Raw genomic sequence first — 19,631 nt, forward strand, 5'->3', positions numbered from 1 at the left:
CTCTTCCCAAGTGGGGGTAGAAATGGGGGGCTCCCAGCAGGAGGAGCGGGGGCTCATTCTCCGTGGCCCAGTCATCCGCTGGCTTTGAGCTGCTGGCAATCAGCCCGCCTGGCCGCAGAAGACTTTTTTTGGGGGGTGGGGGGCACTGGAAACCTAAAAGCCTTCAACCCCCCCCCCCCCCCCCCCCCGTTTTCAAGTTTCTAAGAACTTTGAGTTTTAACAGCAGCTTTTGGAAACTCGGCTAGTTGTTTTTCCAGGTGTGAATAACCCCTCGCCCTGAGCAACGTATGTGCCGCTGCCAGCACTATCCACACCAATGCTTCTGTCCGTGCGAGAGCTCCTGCCGCTTGCGGCGGTGGGTTTATTAAGCCGACGGGAGAACTCTCTCCCATCGGCCCGCGTGTCTTCACCAGAAGCACTACAGCCTGCAGTGTGACCTTGGACAGGTCGCTGCCCTGCTCTGTGCCTCGGTTTGCCCTTCTGTGAAATGGGGCTAATGCTGCTGCTCTTCCAGTGCTCAGGGGCTGCCTGAGGAAAACCACTGGATAAGAGCGGTTATGACATACAGGAATTGCCCTGCTGCTGCGCAGCCACCTCTGGGGTGGAACATGGCTGCTGTTTAACACCCCACAGCACCAGCATCGCAGGGAAGTAGAGGCTGCCCTAGTGCTCCGACCTCGCAGGAGGAGATGATTTACCACTCGCACCCCTCTGTCTGTGTCTCCCGCCCCGACTCACCTATGAGGTCGTGGGCCAAGTCCTTGATGAGGTGCCCCACGATGGCATAGGCCACACCCACCACCACAAGGGCAGCCATGAGGAGGTAGAGCACGGCCTTGGGCAGGGGGATGAGGTCGCGGATGGGCGGCTTGTACTCGCTGTACAGGGGCTGCTCGTTGGCGGACGAGTGCTGGGACAGGAGCCCCACTGCTTCGGTGCGATTGAGGCTGGTCAGGTTCATGAGCTGCATGGCGGACACGGCTTCCATGCCCTGGGGCGGGGAGGTGCCCGGACGCCTGGGGCGGGAGCTTCAGGGTGGGTGGAGATGGCCTGCAAAGGTCAAAGTCTCATCCCTGTTATGGATGGGGAAACTGAGGCAAGGGGTGGGGCTAGGCTCATGTAGTGAGTCAGTGATGGCTGGGAATTGAACCCTGGCATCCTGCCTCCTACTCTCTCCTTTTATCTGCTTCATTGCAAAACATCTTGCTTCAGGGAGAAAAATCCAGTCTCGGCCCCACTTCTAACCACTAGACCACACTCCCTTCAAGGAGTTGGGATGGGAACCCAGGAGTCCTGGCTCCCAGCCCTCCCCTGCCACTCTAACCCACTAGCTCCCACTCCCCTCCTAGAGCTGGGGATGGAACCCAGGAGTCCTGGCTTCCTGTCCTCTGCTCTAACCACCTGACCCTACTCCCCTCCCCAAGCTGGTAACAGACCCAGGAGTCGTGACTCACCTTCCCTCTAACTGCTTCATTCTACAACTTCCAGGCTAAGAACCCAGGATTCCTGATGCTCCGTGTCTAACCGCTAGACAACACTCCCTTCCCAGAAGTGGGGTAAGAACCTGATCCCCAGTCCATTTCCCCCTTGCGCTGCTGGAGCTGGGAATAGGACCCAGGAGTCCTGGCTCCTCCCCTGCTCTGACAAGGTGGTCGAGCCCATGTAGCCGGATTCCATAGGCCTTGCTGAAACCAGGGGGCCTGCTCCCCTCACCCAGCTTGGGGGTGGGCAGGCGGAGGGAGGGGGCTGGAGCTTTGGCCGTCTGGGCTTCCATGGGGAGCAGGCGGAGTTTAACCCTGCACTTGCTGGTCTGGGCCCTTTGTCATTTTCCTTGTGCTCTGGATCTTGGTCTCACTAGCAGGCGGAGCTGGAAAATCACTCCTGGTTCCTGAGTCCTCCCACCTGGCGGAACCGTTCCCCACGGCGCTCCCCGTGCCTCCTGCAGGCTTCCCCTGCTGCACCCTGCAGTGTGCCGGCCAGGTGTGCTCGGATCCAGGCTCAGCAGCTGGGCTCAGGCCTGACCTGTCACCCCTTTTGGCTGATCCCCCACTAGCTGCTGGTTAGCCCCAGAGTGATGGGGGACAGGGGCTGGGAGCAATGGAGGGCGGGCGTGGCTCGGAGGGGAAGCTCGCACTCCCGCAGTGTGGCGGGGTTTGCCCATTGTGAGCCGAAGGGGCTAATTTGGAGCAATATATATTTTGCATCATAGTCCTGATTGGAGTCCTCAGCCAATGTCAGACCCTGTTGTGCCAGGGGCTGCACAGACCCAATCCCAAGATTGGGGTCCCCATGGGGTCCAAGGGGTTTCATCGGGGTTCAGATCTGAGCCCTACATTTGCACACACCCTGCAGGCGAGGCAGCCCCTGGTCTGTGCGCGTCTGCAAAGCTGGGAAAAAAGGCCCAGCTTCATTTGGTCCAGCTGGCTTCAGGACTGTCTCCCACCAGTCTGTGTGCCCCTGGCACCATGGGGGACCCTGATCTCAGCTGGGGGATCCATGCAGCCTCCCCATCCCACCCTCTATGATTTCAGCTGGGGCCTCGTCATGCTGCCATAATACAAATAATAGAAGTGTCCTTATTCTGACTTTTTTGGTCAACTCCAGGTCTTTCCCTTCTGCCTCTTGGCTGGGACGAGCAAGCCCTGAGCCCAGAAAACAAGCTGTGGGTGTTCGAGCAGGTCCGGGCTATAAAGGCCGGATGGGAGCACTGTGCCCTCTGGCCAGGCCTGCCCAGCCCAGCATCCAGGCCAGTAACTTCCCAGCTAGAAAGTTGCCGAGGCTCGATGTGGTGACTCCCCAATGCCACAGACCCCACCCTGGAAAGTCAGTTCAAGGATCAATTCCCTGCCCTGTTAATGGGCTCCTTCCTAGGAGGGGCCCCCAGAAGGGCCAGTGGCTTGGGGGTTCCCCACTGGGCAGCAGGCTAAATCCCTTTGCACAACAGTCTGGGCTGGGAGCCAAGGGCTTTGCCGAACACTGAGACTGGGCCCAAGCTTTCCAAGGAGTCACAGATTTATGAGGCTTAAAATAAGTCCCCTGTCGCACAGGGCCTGGAGCTAACAGCAGGGGCAGCAAAGGGGAAGCGGCGAGACAGCCTCTGGGCGAAAATGGCCGGAGAGCTCTCGATTCAGCCCCTGTTAACTGTCCATCTGCTGCGACCCCGCCTCCAGGGACAGGAACAGGATGTAGGAGTCCTGCCTCCCAGTCTCCCATGAGCCCCTTGCAGCTCTGAGCCCACTCCTGGGACCAGAGATAGAACCCAGGAGTCCTGGCTCCCAGTGCTCTAACCACTAGACTCAGCTCCCCTCCCAGAGCCAGGGATAGAACCCAGGAGTCCTGGCTCCCAGTGCTCTAACCACTAGACCCAGCTCCCCTCCCAGAACCACGGTTAGAACCCAAAAAAGAAAAGGAGTACTTGTGGCACCTTAGAGACTAACAAATTTATTTTGTTAGTCTCTAAGGTGCCACAAGTACTCCTTTTCTTTTTGTGAATACAGACTAACACGGCTGCTACTCTGAAACCCATTAGAACCCAGGAGTCCTGGCTCCCAGTGCTCTAACCACTCGACCCAGCTCCCCTACTAGAGCCAGGGATAGAACCCAGGAGTCCTGGCTCCCTGTGCTCTAACTACTAGACCTAGCTCCCCTCCCAGAACCACGGTTAAAACCCAGGAATCTTGGCTCCCAGTGCTCTAACCACTCGACCCAGCTCCCCTCCCAGAGCCAGGGATAGAACCCAGGCTTCCTGGCTCCCAGTGCTCTAACCACTTGACCCAGCTCCCCTTTCTCACCTGGGCTGTGTGGATTCTGTCTGCCCTGTTGCTTGATGGTGCATCTGTTCCCACTTGGTGGCTTCACCCAGGCGGTGGATGGGACAGGCCCAGCCGAGAGCACTGTCCGGAAGGTGGGGAGCTGGGCGTCCCTGGAGCGATGAGCCACAGTCGGACCCTCTGGAATCAGAGCAGACAGCTGGAGGTGAGCATTAAGGGAGAGGCTCCACCCACACAGTTATGTCATTACCAGGGCTGTGGGTGATTGGCTGTCTGGGACTGTTCAATAGGGGGCATTGAAAAGGGGAGACCTAGGCTGTGGGGTTTGTTGTGTGAAATTATGCTCGGGACACCTGGGTTCTATTTCCAGCTCTGGGAGGGGAGCAGAGACTAGTGGTTAGAGCAGGAGGGCTGGGAGTCAAGACTCCTGGGTTGTATTCTGGGCCTGGGGAGGGGAGCGAGGACTAGTGGTTAGAGCAGGAGGGGGGAGGAAGGCTGTGGATCAGGACTCCTGGGTTCTATCACCAGTTCATACAAGGTCCTGAGCTGGCAGTTCTTAACCAGGACACAGGACAGAGCACAGATAGACTCCAGTCTGGGAAATTGTTAAATCCTGCTTTCCTAAAGGCCCTTGGCTGCTTCTCTTCCATACTACGTTCTTCCTCATGTCCAGTTCCAAACTGCAGGTCAGCCGTGATCACCTTCCACCCGAGGCACGGCTGTGTTAGATGAAGTGATAAAAATGAGGAGGGATCTCCCCAAGGTGTGATATAACTATAAAGTAAAATACATTATGGTGAAATGGGATCCGTCCCTCAGGCCAAAAGATATCAGCATGCCTTGTGCTCTGAAACTGCTGTTCGAACGCTAATAAGTACAGGGATTATTTGCCCACCAGTGAAATGGAGCCACCTCTGGGGTGGACCGTGGCAGCTATTTATACAGGGAATCACTCACACAGCACTGAAATGCAGCCACTTCTGAGGTGTAGCATGGTAGCTGTTTAACAGCACAGCAAGGCTGCAAAGCAGTTCAGGACAGGAGAATCTAGCTAGCTAGTGGTTTCTGGCTGTCTAGTCGCCATTCAAGGAAGCTAGCCATGGGAGTCATGGTCTGGGAGTTTTCTTTGCAACCCTAAGACCCTTTGTTATTTATTTTAATGAAAGCCCGACATCTGCACAGCCTGCTAGCACAGCTCTTGTGTTGCTCTTTGGGTGCAGCCCTGCACCCCCATTCCAGTGAAGGGGACGGGATAAGTAGGTCTAGAAAGAGGTAGCCTGGTTTATTGGCTAGGACACTGCACAAGGACTTGGGACTCCTGGGTTCTATTTCCAACCCTGCTGTCTGACCTTGAGCAAATCTGTTCCTCAGTTTCCCCTCCCAGTCGGTGTCTACTGAGATGGTGTGCACCCAGCACAGTGCGACCCTGGACTCGGACTGGGGCCTGAGCACTACATTAATACACATACTATGTGACTACAGGTGCGTGGGGTAATTTCCAGACTTGCCTTCCTATGATGAGCTGAATTTGGGAGTCACTGCACACGCAGAACACAGTGTGGGCAGGTTTCTATCTCCCAGCCCTTCCCCAAGAGGAGTGAAGCTGGGATCACTAGCTCCAGAGCACAATTTCCAGCTGGGAGCAGTAAAGAGCCTCTGTCCTCTGCACTGGGGCCACAGAGGCTGCGAAGGCGAGGATGGCAATCTCCCAAGGCAGTCTGTGAGGCCGGGGCAGTTGTGGGCACAGGATGGGCCCCACTGTTCTTCCTCACTTCACCATTCCACCTGCTTCCCCCCTCCGGCTGCTCAGGAAGATGACAAGCTGGGAGTGCGAAGAGCAGATGGGTGTTAATGAGGTAGTGTCAGCGCTGGGTGGAGTGCTGGTGTGAAGCACTGAGTGCAGTGTGTCGGGCCTCTCTCTGCAGGCCTGGCAGCATGGAGCTCTCCTGGCAGGAGATGTGGGAGCTGACATTCAACACAGGTTGAAGCAGGGGCCTGATCCTGGAGCTCTAGCCAATGTAGGGATTCGACGGGACAGGGCCCAGTGGGCTGTGGGAGGGTGTTCGCTGCCAATTCACTCGGGTGCATACCAAGGTTCAGAAAATTCCACCCAACAGTGATTCCCATGGTGTCTGACTGTCCTGAGGAAAGTGAGAGGGAAGGAAACAGGGAAACCACAGGAGGTCTGATGAAATGGAGGTGAAAGAGAGCCAGAGGGAACCACTGAGTTGGCTCTGTCCAGCAGCCTCTTTGAAGTGTAGACCAAGCCTTTGCCATCAGGGTGGCAGAATTCCCTGCAGATAAAGGAGTGGGGCATATGAGAGAGAGAGAGAGAGAGAGAGCAAGCAATCTTAGGTCGACCAGAAGGCAATGGACTAGCTGAGCAGATGGATCTGATCTGATTGGAGTCCAGCAGCCTGAATCGCAAGGGAACCGACCCTCTTGTCAATGTGACCTGGCTCTGCAGTGCTGAGGGCGACCTGTTGCTAATGGTATTTAGGTGACAAGGTGAGAAGCTGAGACATCAGATGTTGGCACCTCCGCTGCTATAAATATCACCCTGCTGCTCCCTGCACAGATGCCAGGCTCAGAAGAGAAACTTCCGATCTGGGTCCCCCCACATGGGGCATTAGCCCTGGTAATCTTGATATGTGGGAAATAAACACCTGCTGAACTTGACATGTTCAAGAAAGGAGCTGGTGGGAGGAGCCTCTAAACTTGAATCTTTCTCCTTCAGATTTGGGCCGAGAGCCTGTTGAGTGCCTGGGCAAGCAAGGGGGTTGAGGCGCTGGAGAGCAGAGGGGGCAGAGAGAGCAAGACAGATCTTGATGTGTATATTGTCGTCCAGATGCAGAAGTGATGTGTAAAGTGGTGTGAGCCCCCCTTTCACTCAGACTCTAGCCATGTGTGAAAGGGTCTAATGCTGCTGCAATATATGCACCCTGGGACTAGAAGAATATTTACATTAAACAAGGCCCTTTCCTACCTCAACTTACACCCTAGTGTTGGGCGGGAAGGGGGCAGGAGAATTCCATGCAGAGCCAATGACTCAAGAGGAGCTGATTATGACATAGCCCCTCCAATGCTGTGGGAAGTGACTAAGGCAGGTGCGGGGATCGGAACTGGCAGCAAGTTACTTCCCCATCCAGTCCTGCTTAGCAAGCCGATTGCACGACCCTGTGAGACAAAGCAGGGCCTCAGTCTGATCGGTCACTCATCACTCCTGCCTTGGTTGCTAAACCCATTTGCATGGAGCCCAGTTAGCCACAGCAGCACTGCTGTCAACTTTGAAATGGCATGCTTAAGAGAGAGGCTGATCCAAACACCCCCACATCGTACACCACGAAGCTCATCTCTGAACATGACTCCCCTCTCTGCCAAAACTTGGCTCAGATGCCCTGGCCTCCATCTCCAAGATTACCATGTTGCCATCCCACCCCGGTCTCTGTTGGGCCGTTTGCTGCATTTCTCATGCTCTGCTCCTCCAGGGTCAGTTTCAGCATATTCTTTCTGGCCCGTGCATGCAGGCGGTGTGGATTTTTCATTCTTGAGTGGCACAGTTTCCAGATCTTAAATTCTCTCTGGGAAGGGGGAAAAAGCAAACAACCACCAAACCCTGTTTCATGAGGTGGAAGATGCTGCTATTCCAGGCACCAATGGATTACAAGTGTAAAAATAACACCAGCTGGAAGAACTAGCCTGTGATGTCACCCAAATCCCAGATGGGAACCATTCACAAGTTCTTACTGAGCAGGGATCACACTGAACTTCTCAGTCCCAAACCTGTGAAATTCGATATTTGCCACAAAACGTTTGTTTACAAAATGTTCCTTTCTTGTCCAACAATCCCTGGAGTGAGATGAGCTGTCAGATAAAGTCGGGGGGAAGTGTCTACTTTATGGTCAGAAAGACAGTAAACGTTATTAGTCCCCTTGCTGCCATATTTTCTTGAGTCCCTAGAACTGTTAAAGCTGCCAGAACATCTGCTTCCTGTAAAACATCTGGACTTTTGTGGAGATTTTCAGAGGCTATTGACTACACTACAAGCACTACCGTGGCACTGGGATTTTTTCTCATCAAAGTAATTGGCTCACTATTCTGAGAGGTAGTAGCTAGATCAAGGGTGGTATATTGTGTCTACCTTGGAGGTTAGGTTGACCTAACTATGGCACCTTGGGTGTAATTTTTTTTCACGGCTCTGAGCGACATAACTAGGTCAATCTAATTTTTTTGTGTAGACCAGGCCTGAGTTGCCTTATTGGAACAAGGCACTAGTGTCCTACTGAATTTCAGTGGGGTCTAAACACCTATTTGGAAATCCCAGCCTTCTTCAATAGACTGTTTTTTAAATGATTCTTATTAGAAGTGAAGTCATCAGGCAAACAGAATGAAGACAATGACACATACATGTGAGGCATCCCTTGTTCTTAAATACTGGATCTTTGATCAATCTGAAATGGTTATTCCTGGACAGGGACTTCCTGTGTGGAACTAAGGATGGACTATCCTTAACAAGAGAGGAGCCAGGAAGTGACACAAGCCTTTTGTTCAGATGTCCATTTGTGTGGAGATAGCATGATGCCCGTGTGGCCATTCAATGGGCTCGATTCTCAGTCACATTAATAACGGTAGCATAAAGGAGATTTAAGGTGGGTTGAAATGGTTCCAGAATGTAGGCCCATCGAGGGCCACTGGCAGCAGAGCATAAACTAGAGCAGCCTCAAAGACACTGTAATTTACAGGGCCCTGCACAGCCTCAGAATATGGAAAAAGAAAAGGAGTACTTGTGGCACCTTAGAGCTTAACAAATTTATTTGAGCATAAGCTCACGAAAGCTTATGCTCTATTAAATTTGTTAGTCTCTAAGGTGCCACAAGTACTCCTTTTCTTTTTGCAAATACAGACTAACACGGCTGCTACTCTGAAACTTGTCAGAATATGGAGACAATCAAATTGTCTTAAAGGACCCATCCTCACAAAGGAAATGAGAATTATATCCCAAGTTCTAACTTTGACTCTGCTGCACATCACTCCAATCCCTTGTGTCTGTTTCCCCAGCTCTAAAACAGGATAGCACTTTTAGATCCAAGGGTTGAAAGAGAAATGCATGGATCCCTCTGAGCAGGAGGATTAATATAATTTTAACTAGCCTTTGAAATGCAAGCATTGAATAATGTGAATCACCATAAATAGGAGAAGTTATGTAGAACAAATCTACGAATTTTTATTAAGCAGTTATAGACAGCAGTGGGGAGGGCTGGGAATGCAACTTTGCTTCCTTAATACAAGCAGGCATTAAAAACAAAGCCAAGATGGTTTAACCATCTCTTGCTGGTTTCCAGCTACTTCCCATATACAAGATTGGATTGGGATAGGGGAAGAACCGGACTCTAAAAAGCAGAAGACAAATACATCTCTTTAGAAAAGGTATCCCCTGGTTGGACACAATCATGCAAATTTGTATTAAAGAGCCATCTCGCCATGAGACCAAGAATGCCTCTGTCTGTAGTGTTTTCTTTAATAATCGTGTTTTCAGCACCGCTGGCAACTGCCAGTTTATTTTCATTTTTTATTGTTTGGAACCTGTTGCATTCACATAGGTATGAAGAACACCAGGGAGGTGCATATACAGTGAGATGTGTTAGATCCTGCGCTTCTGAGCCACAGAAACCAAAATCTCCTAGGGGCTAAAGCAACAAGTGAGGGTAGATGATGATCATGCTTCTCCAAATCGCTCTCCAGGTGCACCTGAAACCTGCTAGAAATCTGTGACTATCTAGGATTTCTTAGTCATTCCTGTCCTATGACCACCTAGGATTGAATGGGGATAAGTGAGCAAAGCTCTTCCACCCCACGAGTAACCCATAGTTCTGCAACTATTCAGCTGCAGGGCTCACCAGGGGGATTCCATATAGAATGGGGGGACTGTATTGGGGCTCCCGGGGGAGCCCATATAGAACTGGGGGCTGTATTGGGGCTCCTGGGGGGGCCTATATAGAACTGGGGGCTGTATTGGGGCCCCCGGGGGGGCCTGGACTACCCATCCCCCACAGCTCTGCTAATGCCCTTCAATCTCAACCCCAGCTCCACTGATACCCCTCAATCCCCACCTGCAACAGGGGTGTAAACAATGCTTGCGGGGGGGGGGGGGGGAAGGGAAGGCCTAGATTCTGTTCCAAACTCAGTGTTTCCTTTATTAATGCAATCTCTAGATTTGGGGGGATGAAAATCCCCCCAACACTGCAGTGGTCTACACCCCGGCCCCCTGCTAGTCCAGCTGTCTTTTGAGCAACTAATTCTGCCAAACTGTGCTGTGGTTGGATGTGCCCCCCCCCAGCCTGGACCCCTCAGCCCTGCCCCCTTCCCCCAGCTTTGCCTCCCCTCCCCCAGCCTGGTCCCCCCAGCTCAGCCCCCCCGCAACCTGGACCCCTCAGCCCTGCCCCCTTCCCCAGCCTGGTCCCCACCACCTCTGCCTTCCCCAGCCTGGACTCCCCCTCAGCCCAGCCCCCTCACTCCCCGCCTTCATGCCCTCTAGACCTCTCATTGGAGGAGCTGAGGGCGGGGAGGGCGCTGATTGGCCAGCCGGACTGTCATTCTCCGGCCCACCTCCCTTCCCAGCGGGGCCGTTAAGGGGCAGGGAAGTGGCGGGAAAAGCTGCGGTGAGGGGGGGAGGGGCGCTGGGAGCCCCCATCCAGCCCCATCTCTGGGGTGAGCCCCCCCACAGGCCCCACCGAGAGGCTTGAAATAATAGAGGGGCTACATTTATATGGGAGCCTAATACAGCCCCCCCGTTCTATATGGGCCCCCCTGGGAGCCCCAATACAGGCCCCAGTTCTATATGGCCCCCCTGGGAGCCCCAATACAGCTCCCCCAGTTCTATATGGGCCCCCCTGGGAGCCCCAATACAGGCCCCAGTTCTATATGGCCCCCTGGGAGCCCCAATACAGCCCCCAGTTCTATATGGGCCCCCCAGGGAGCCCCAGTACAGCCCCCAGTTCTATATGGGCCCCCCCCGGGAGCCCCAGTACAGCCCCCAGTTCTATATGGCCCCCTGGGAGCCTCAATACAGCCCCCCCAGTTCTATATGGGCCCCCCTGGGAGCCCCAATACAGCCCCCAGTTCTATATGGGCCCCCCAGGGAGCCCCAGTACAGCCCCCAGTTCTATATGGGCCCCCCCGGGAACCCCAATACAGCCCCCAATTCTATATGGGCCTCCCTAGGAGCCCCAATACAGCCCCCCCATTCTATATAGAATCCCCCTGGTGAGCCCTGATATTGGGTCCTCATCCAGCTATGGGATCCTCTCCCCGTGGGCTCCTCACCGCCCTATGGGGTCTCCTGCACTGTGAGCCTGGGTACAGCTGTCCCATGTGGGGGTCCTCTCCCCTAGGGGCTCCTCACACCGGCCCATTAGGGATCCCCCCAGCCTTGCTATAGGGCACCACATGCTGCTATAGGGCACCACATGCTCCTATGGGGTCAGTATAGGAGCCCCTTCACCCTAAGGAGGGAACAAAACAAGCACCCCACCCTACAGAATTAAATCAAATTAGAGGGGTTTATATATATATATATATATATATACACACACACACACACACACACACCAGTGGGATTCACCGATCTATTTATCTAGCTGGCTATACACACACCCATCTAGCTATCCATCTCCTCTAATTTGATTGAATTGACTAATTTCAATGTATTTAACGGTTAACTTTGGTATTCAGACACAGTGGGAATTCTTTTAGGCCCTTTTTGAGCATGAGAAAATCTTTGATCAATTGATTTTTTTAAAAGCAGATATTAAGAGTCACAATACTGCCAACCCAAAAAAATCCAACCCCAAACTTTAAAAAATCATGGCTTAAAAATAATCAATAGACAAATAAATTTGGGTTTCTGATTATTTGCTGTCTTTAGGGGGTCATGATTTCAAGCATTTATTCTCAACCACAAGACCTAGGAATGACTTCTTTCATTTTTTGTTTTGAATGAAAACTGAGATGCTCACATGATCCCAGGAGCTGGGGCTTTAAGAAAAACAGCTAATGTCCTCAGAGGTGGGACTCCTGAAGTCAGATTTTTCCCAGTAAAACTTATCTAGTTATATAAAAGAGGGAGGGTGTGGAGTGGAATTGTAATGATTGGTCAACAGCTAGCTTCCTGCAACATTTCAGCTTAGTAAATAATGTGAATTTAACAATTGTATGTACTTATCTCTCCTTTTTAAAATTAATTTCCTATAGAGTTTTGAAGATCTTGGTTGAGGTCAGACAAGGTTACATTTTCAAATCCAGGTAACCAGTGTAGGTTCTAGTTGCTTTATTATTAATTATTATTATTATTTATATTACAGTAATTGCTAGAACCTCTTGACTGGGGATAGTTTTAGATGCTGTACATACACCCATAACAGTCCTTATCTCACAGAATTTACAATCCAGGTAAATACAATTGACTTATACAGCTAGAAAGCTAAAAATGTTTCTAGATCGATGTAATTTCATAGTCCTCTAACAGAGGTTAGAGTTGCAGGGTCTTTATATTTATATATATATCCTCAGTGTTTTAACAGTTTTTCTTAGCAAATTTTGTTCTATAATACATCTAATAAAATACAGACTATTTCAAACTCTCCAAGCAAAATCAAGTCAGAGATAAAAATAGCGTATTTTGTCCAGCTCTCTAGGTAAATTGGGAGTAACTCCAGTGAAGTTATATCAGTGTAAAACTGGTGTAGAAGAGAAGCAGACTCAATATTAGAGCTAGTCAGGAAATGGATTTCCCATCCTATGACAAATCTTGAGAGTTTGACTTTTTTCCTAGTTCCAAATAGGGACGAAAAGCCAAAGTCTCAAAATTTTTCATAAACTGAAACACTAAAAAAATGATTTGGGGTAAATTGAAATATTTCCTTTCCATTAATTCAATATGTCATGTTTCAGTTTTGACCTTTTTTATTTTAAAAACATTTTAAAATATAAAATAACATAGATATTTAAACAAAAAGTAGTTTTGAACTGAAAATTCCAAATGTTTAATTATGAAAATGTCAAAACTGGATGTTTTGATAGTTTTCAAAAAATTCTTTTTCAAAACAAAAAATAATCGAAACGGACATGGTCCCATGGGAAGATTCAGTTAGGAGGAATCAGCATTTTCCAAACCCCCGTAAATGTCATCAAAAGTTCCTACCAAGCTCTACTGAATATGAGTTTAAAACTCTCAGTTTGATTTAGTTGCTCATGTAGGTCAATGATTATTCTGTTATTCTTATTAATTATGTGTTACTTTAGAGACTAGAGGCTGCAACAAGACCAGGGCCCCATTTTGCTAAGAGTTGTACAAATACTATGTAAGAGATAGTCCCTGCCCTGGAGAGCTTCAACTCTAATTAGATAAGGTAGAAGGGAAGTGACTTGCTCAGGTCACACAGCAAATTAGTGGCAGAGCCAAGGGCTAGAATAAGTCCCAGTGCAATGCCTGATCCATGCAGCCTCCTGAAAAATCTCTCTAATTTTTAAAGGTTACGATGTCTAATCAGGAATGTGAAAGTCCAGAGCCAGAAGAGGAGCAGGCTAAACCGGACAGCCCGTTCTTTGATGATATAGAAAAACGTGAATTACATAGTGAGATCCTGTCCAGGTGAGGTGTTTTGCACAGACTTCTGTCTAATATTTGCTGAGAGCCAGAGAAAGGGGAGAAAATGCTTTGCCTTGTACCAGGAATATGTCAACAGAAACTTCCCAAAGGAGAAATGTGTTTTTAATAAATATATAGTTGGGAATGCCCTGGTTGTTCATGTTAATTGTAGCAATTTCCCAGGCTGTATTCAGACTAGGTTTTCTAATTAATATAATTGGTTATGGACAATGTTTCTAATTGCATTCTTAAGTTAAAAAGTTAGTTTGGAGGCAGTATTTCCCAATGGATAGAGCACTGGAATGGCACTCAGGAGACCTAGGTTCAATTCCTGGCTCTGCCACTAGTTTGCTGGGTGACTTTGGGCAAGTAACGGCCTGTGCCTCAGTATCCCCAGCTGTAAAATGAGGGTAATGATACTGACCTCTTTTGTAAAGTGCTGTCTAATTAATGACTCACACATTCTCTTGTGTTGAGCACAGGAAGAATTACTCATTTTAAGTCCTATAAAGTGGTTCCCAGGACATCTACTGCTATTAAAGAGGTGGTGACAATCAGTGCATTTATGCCTACTCTCAACGTAGGCTTTGGACCAATGTAATTATTTCAGTTAGGGGTATGATTAGATATTAGTTTAGTATAGTTACATTTGGATACCCCTAGTGTGTGACTGCAATGACATATGCTACACTGAAAAAAAAAGACACTGTCCAACGAGACTAACAGTTATAACCATACTGGTTTCATTTTCCCGAGACAAGACCTATATGTAGCTAACAGTACCCACACTAGAGGGTTGTACTGCTTTATACTGGTTCATAGGTGCTGGAACTAGGGGTGATGCCGCACCCCCTGGCTTGAAGTGGATTCCACTATATACAGGGTTTACAGTTTGGTTCAATGACTCTCAGCACTTCCACTAAACAAATTGTTCCAGCACCCCTGTACTGGTTTGAAACTGATACAAAAGCTGTGTGTAGACAACCCCTTGGATGGGAGGAGTTATGCTAGGCAGTTTGTCTTTCAACTCTTCTCTATGGGACTTAAATGGCCCCCCAGCACCTGACACTTTTTGTGTATTTATTTAGAACCCTGATCTCCTGCCTCCCAGCCCAATCCAATGGGCCACACTGCCTCTCTTGTAGTAGCTGTGTACATACAGTGCACTCAGTGTATACAAAGCCACCTGGCATGGAGGTTGTTTACTTATACTTCTGTACAAGAGGACAGAGCTAATCAACAGCAGGTGTCTTTGGCTTTTAATTCCATCACTGAGCTGCTTCACCTTGGCAGTTGGCTTGCTTTATTTAGACCCATTTCCTCCATGCCTCCTCAGGACCAAATGCCAATATAAGGCAAGGTTAAGAAACATTGACGTAGGCGTGCTGGCCAATAGCATCAGGAATTGAGCGGGAATCCTGATCAGTACAGTGTGTAATGTGCTAATGCAATAATGTACCCAGAAGGCTGATCCTAAGCACACTGCCTTCCATAGGCAAGGGTACTGGTTTAGAACCTGAGGCTGCTCATCACGTGTATCATTCCCCTCCCCCATCAAATGGAATTAGATGTCAATTTTCCTAGCACTGCAGTAGTTTCACAAACAAGTCCGCCAACAGGGACTCTGTATTTCCTTTATAAAATAGAATTAGCCAACACAGGAGCTATCAAGTTTGTGATGAATGGATTCTGGTTAATAAGCTGCTTTAATTATTGGATACACACATGTAAAGGACTAAAATTCCCACAAGAGAGAAATTAACAAAATAGCTGGGAACAGTTTTCTTTGGCAGCTGATTTTGCTTGATAACTTTGGCTCTAGTCTTTGTAATTTTTCTTCATGTATTGAATTGTAATGGTATTTTTGTACAGCTGCAGCCTTCTTACATGCATAAAGGCACCAGTGACCAGGGGAGGATCTGACCTTCTGTGTTTGGTTTTAAAATGCTCCCTTTCTTTAGGAGTCACAGCAAGGGAAAGGATGGGAAGTTTACCTTTTCCATAGAGTAGGTAAACTTGCCCCCTTGCTTCAGATATGTCAGTTACTCTTATCTGGAAACAAAGTGAATGCTTTCACAATGAGTCCTCAAACTCACCTAAGTTTTGGCCTTTGAGTGTAAGTTGGGGTATAGGGGAATACAACATATGTTCATTTATTTCAATTTAAATGTAGGAAGGAATCGCCCAGCACATCTCTGCTCTGCCCCACTGCAGATGCGCCTGTAGCAGCATTGGATGGCAAGTCATCCAATTATTTTGCAACCCTGGATTCAAACATTGAAAATCTGCAGAAAAGAACGCAGCAGCTGATTGAGAAGATCAACGAGAACCGGAAGAAAGACCACACTGTCATGAGCAATTTCAGGGAGAGCCTCCTGCTGAAGGTAAAGTGGATATTGAGATGGCTATATACCAGGGCTCAAGGGTGGAAGCCAAAGGAAGGAAGAGAAGTTAATTAGCTTGGTGAAAGAGGAGGCACTTTAATGCTGAGCAAAGGAAAATGGGTGTGGGGGAAGTGCTGTATCGGGGGGCGGATTGCCCCCTTCCATGGTATAAACGCCATGTCAGTCCAGCACAGAAGCAGGGTTTGCCCCGGGCTGGAACAGGCAGCAGGACCCACCATATATCCCAGGGGATTGGCCTGAGGCCAGAGCCATCTGCATGAAAGCCCTGTGCTTCTGATGCATCCCCCCTCTCACACACACCCTGGAGTCTGCCTAGAAAGCCCTCCCAAGCAGGAGCTGCACTAGGGCTCCTCCTCAGAGGGATATGTCACACAGCACTGTGGAAAAGGTAATACAGCCCAGAATTGTGTTCTCTGTTCCTTTTGAACTTCATTGGGTGCAGCATTCTCTTACCCCCACGCCTCCTCCAACAGTCATGCTCCTATGCTCTTTCCCTCCCCCTCCCCTCAACAGATCCCAAGACAACCGGACCAAGGGGAGGGATGGCTGAGCTCTCCATTTTCATGGGTGTGGGAAAAGCCATGTGAGGAAGGTCTTCTTCTCACATGGGTCTTCTTCCCAGGGACCCATACTGGGTTATGGAATCATCTCCCCAAGGAAAGTTGGGGGAGTTTCACTGTATAGAGCATTTAAAAGTAGATTGGACAGAACAAAAGAGGGGAGCAGCAACTAGACTCTACTTGAAAGGAGATGGACTAGAACATGTCAGTCTCCATGTTCTCCAATTCTCTGCTACATTACAGCAAATCAGTACAGAGCTTGTTTTTAAATGTAAAACCACTTTACCTGCCAACATCAGCGAAATTCCAACATCATGCCTCACACACTAACTTGAATCCCTGTGAAATGCAGCAACCCCCATTGCCTCACTTATCTCCTCTCCACTTTGACTGCACACACATTAAAGATTGTGCACTCACAGAATGTTTATTTAACGTATTTTAATCATGTTATTCTAACTGCATCAGTCACAGATCACCCGTCTGAGTGTCCTCCTTGTCTCTGAGGCATTAAATCAGATACTTTGGAGCATACTTTTACATACATGTAAAGAAAAATAATGCAACAGTGGGGCTCTTTCCATTATAAAATCAGCTACAGACTCTAACATGTAATATATAGAAGAACGCCTGGCTCTTATCTAGCGCTTTTCATTCATAGATCTCAAAGCACCTTACAAAGTCAGAATTGTTGTAAAATGGGGAAACTGAGGGCACAGCAGGTCAATATGACTTGTCCAAGCTCACCCAGCAGGCCCGTGGAAGAGCTGGGAATAGAATCCAGGCCTCCCAAGTGCTATATGAGGGTGAGATATTTATTATTATTATTATTATTAAGAGAGGCAGTGTGGCTTATAGCATACAGTACTGGACTAGGACCCAGGAGACCAAGGTTCTATTCTTGGCTCTGCAACTGGCCTGCTGGGTGACCTTGGACAAGTCACTTCACCTATTTGTGCCTCAATTTCCCCAGGGGGATAATGGTACTGACCTCCTTTGTGAAGTACTTTGAGATCTACTGATAAAAACTAGGGATTATGCAAATAAAATAAAATAAAGCTTCATTTTATGCCAGTGACTTCAAAGTATGGAGCTAAGTTAAGAGGAAAGTAATTTGAATTCTTTACCACTTTCTGATCGCTGTGGTCTAATGCATTTCAAACTTGCCATAAGGCTTCCACTTCCATCTCCAACAGATGCAGAAACCAACATGCCTCCCATTTCACACTGGCACTTGCAAAACCTTCATCATGACCTCTACCAGGAGCAGCTCAGCACATCTCCTGTCACACATTCATGCACTTGGGAAGTTATTTCCACCTTACCATTGCTGAGGCTGTCATTAAAGCTTTGGGCCAGATTTTCAAAAGTATTTAGGAGCCTTAAAAATGCAGCTTGGGGCTTTTGAAAATCACGCTAGCCACCTAACTCCTGGGAGAAAGAACCCAGGTGTCCTGAATTGCAGTCCAATGCCCTGATCTCTGGGGCACATGGCCTCTAATAGGCTAGAATCCTCTTGCATGCCATATTGCTGTTTCCCATGAAGATCCCACTCCTGCATTCAGATCCATGCAGGGAGATCCTCATGGAGTTGCACTGAAGTGCTGCATGGACCAGTTGCAGAGCTGGGGTCTGCATAGGAATAAGGAATTGCCAGCCTGGCCCAGGCTAGCAGACCCTGGAGTCAGTATCCTGGCTCCCACATGGCCAGCCCCAGATGCTTTCAGAAGATGGTGCAAGAAGCCTGCAGTAAGCATTTTACATTTATACAGAGATCAGTTTTAGTCTATTTTGTCTAAAACTCATGAAAAAAGTCACACTTAGGGCAAGACTCAGCCCCATCCCAACATGGCAGAGCACCCATTGAAATCAATGGTAGTTGCATCCTGTTACTCTGGGAGTTGGGGGACAATGCAACCCTTAATATTCAAGCCATCAGCCTCCGATCCATTTTAATTCCTAAGGCCTGTCTTTCCTTGCACTGCAAAAGGTTTCGAGTTTGGCGGAGAAGCTGGAGGAAATGATGTTTCTCATTTACGATCGCCATAACAAGCAAATGCAGGATAAACTCCAAGAGCTCTCGGAGATAATGGAGAGGATCAGCCAGACCCAAACTGAGCTCAGACAAGTCTGCCACACTGTGGAGGCAGCTTATAAAGACTTGTGTGTGCAGCCGGAGATGTGAGAACACTGGGAAGAAAGGCCAGCTGGAATCAAAAGCCCAAAGGAACCATTCAAACCATCGTGTAGCCACTATTCTGATGCAAAAGGAAAAATAAGACTACAGGTCAGATAAGGGCCCCTTTTTCTACTCCTGTTGCAGTTTGTTTAATTGTTAAAGTTGTTTTAAAAACTCCTGAACTTTCAAGCTGATAGTGTCCTAAAGGGCATGAAGCCAGACAGGTGAAAAACCACGGCTGTTAAGAGTCAATCTTCATAAAAGTGGGAATAAGTCTTACCTACGTGGGAGGGAATGGTGAGATGTGATTAAAGCCCACTGACGATATGAAAGGATCATGCAATGGCCAATGGCTGTTGTCAAACTTCTGCCCCCTGCTGCCTTTGAAATGTCTTTCTTCCAGTGTGGCAGGGGGAGATTGTCGTCGCTAGCTCTCTCCTAGCACTGTTTATTGTAAAAGGCATTTTATAAAGATTACATGAATGTTACATTCCACTTTGCTGGTTTATCAATAGCTGTAAACATGTCTCCTTCAGTGACTTGCCTGTTTGTTATTTCCAACCGCTATCTGTGCTGATATGAAAAACACAATGGGATTTAAAGCAAAAATATAAGATTCTGTCACTCAGTTTTTTTTTACAGGAGAACAGAGTTTAAGCTGCTGTTCCTGATAAGCCCTTATTATTCTCAAACGCAGAGAACAAAGAGACCACTTACACATGCAGGGGCTGAAAACGGAACCTGTTCTGCTGCCCATCTGACCTACAGCAAAGGAACAAAATGTCTTAGCCAAGCGGGGGTGTGTGGGGGAAAAAGGGCAGGGAGCACTGCACTTTCTATCCTAAGAAGCCACTTCCACCCATCAGTCACAGCCAGCAGATCAGAAAACCGGCAAGTTATTTTTATATACCGTTCCCGTTGCCCAATGCTGGACACGGCTATTTTATAATTCCTGGGGCAGCCCCAATTATCTTAGCACATGTAGGTGGGCTGGGACTTTTTGCCACAGTCATGGGACCTGAAATGGTGTGGTGGAGAAGGGTCGTTTCAGGTGGATCAATCCAGAGAAAC

At 48.8% G+C, this 19,631-nt stretch overlaps 1 protein-coding gene across 7 annotated transcripts; it reads left to right on the forward strand.

Annotated features, from left to right (window-relative positions):
• The first annotated feature begins 1,064 nt into the window (after positions 1-1,064).
• Positions 1,065-19,252, forward strand: SYCE2 (synaptonemal complex central element protein 2). Of its 7 annotated transcripts, XM_038379108.2 has the most exons (6): positions 3,872-3,975; positions 5,142-5,252; positions 12,021-12,071; positions 13,301-13,419; positions 15,590-15,800; positions 18,372-19,252. In XM_038379108.2, the coding sequence occupies exons 4-6, from the start codon at positions 13,307-13,309 to the stop codon at positions 18,564-18,566; spliced, it is 519 nt and encodes a 172-aa protein (XP_038235036.1). In that variant the 5' UTR covers positions 3,872-3,975; positions 5,142-5,252; positions 12,021-12,071; positions 13,301-13,306; the 3' UTR covers positions 18,567-19,252. The 7 variants fall into 7 exon arrangements, with proteins under 7 accessions (XP_038235032.1, XP_038235040.1, XP_038235036.1 ...); XM_038379104.2 differs by lacking the exons at positions 5,142-5,252; positions 12,021-12,071 and adding an exon at positions 1,065-1,556 and having other exon boundaries at positions 3,863-3,975; XM_038379106.2 differs by lacking the exon at positions 3,872-3,975 and having other exon boundaries at positions 3,979-5,252.
• The last annotated feature ends 379 nt before the right edge of the window (positions 19,253-19,631 follow it).

Source organism: Dermochelys coriacea, chromosome 20 (genome assembly GCF_009764565.3).
Source record: "Dermochelys coriacea isolate rDerCor1 chromosome 20, rDerCor1.pri.v4, whole genome shotgun sequence".
NCBI lineage: Eukaryota > Metazoa > Chordata > Testudines > Dermochelyidae > Dermochelys > Dermochelys coriacea.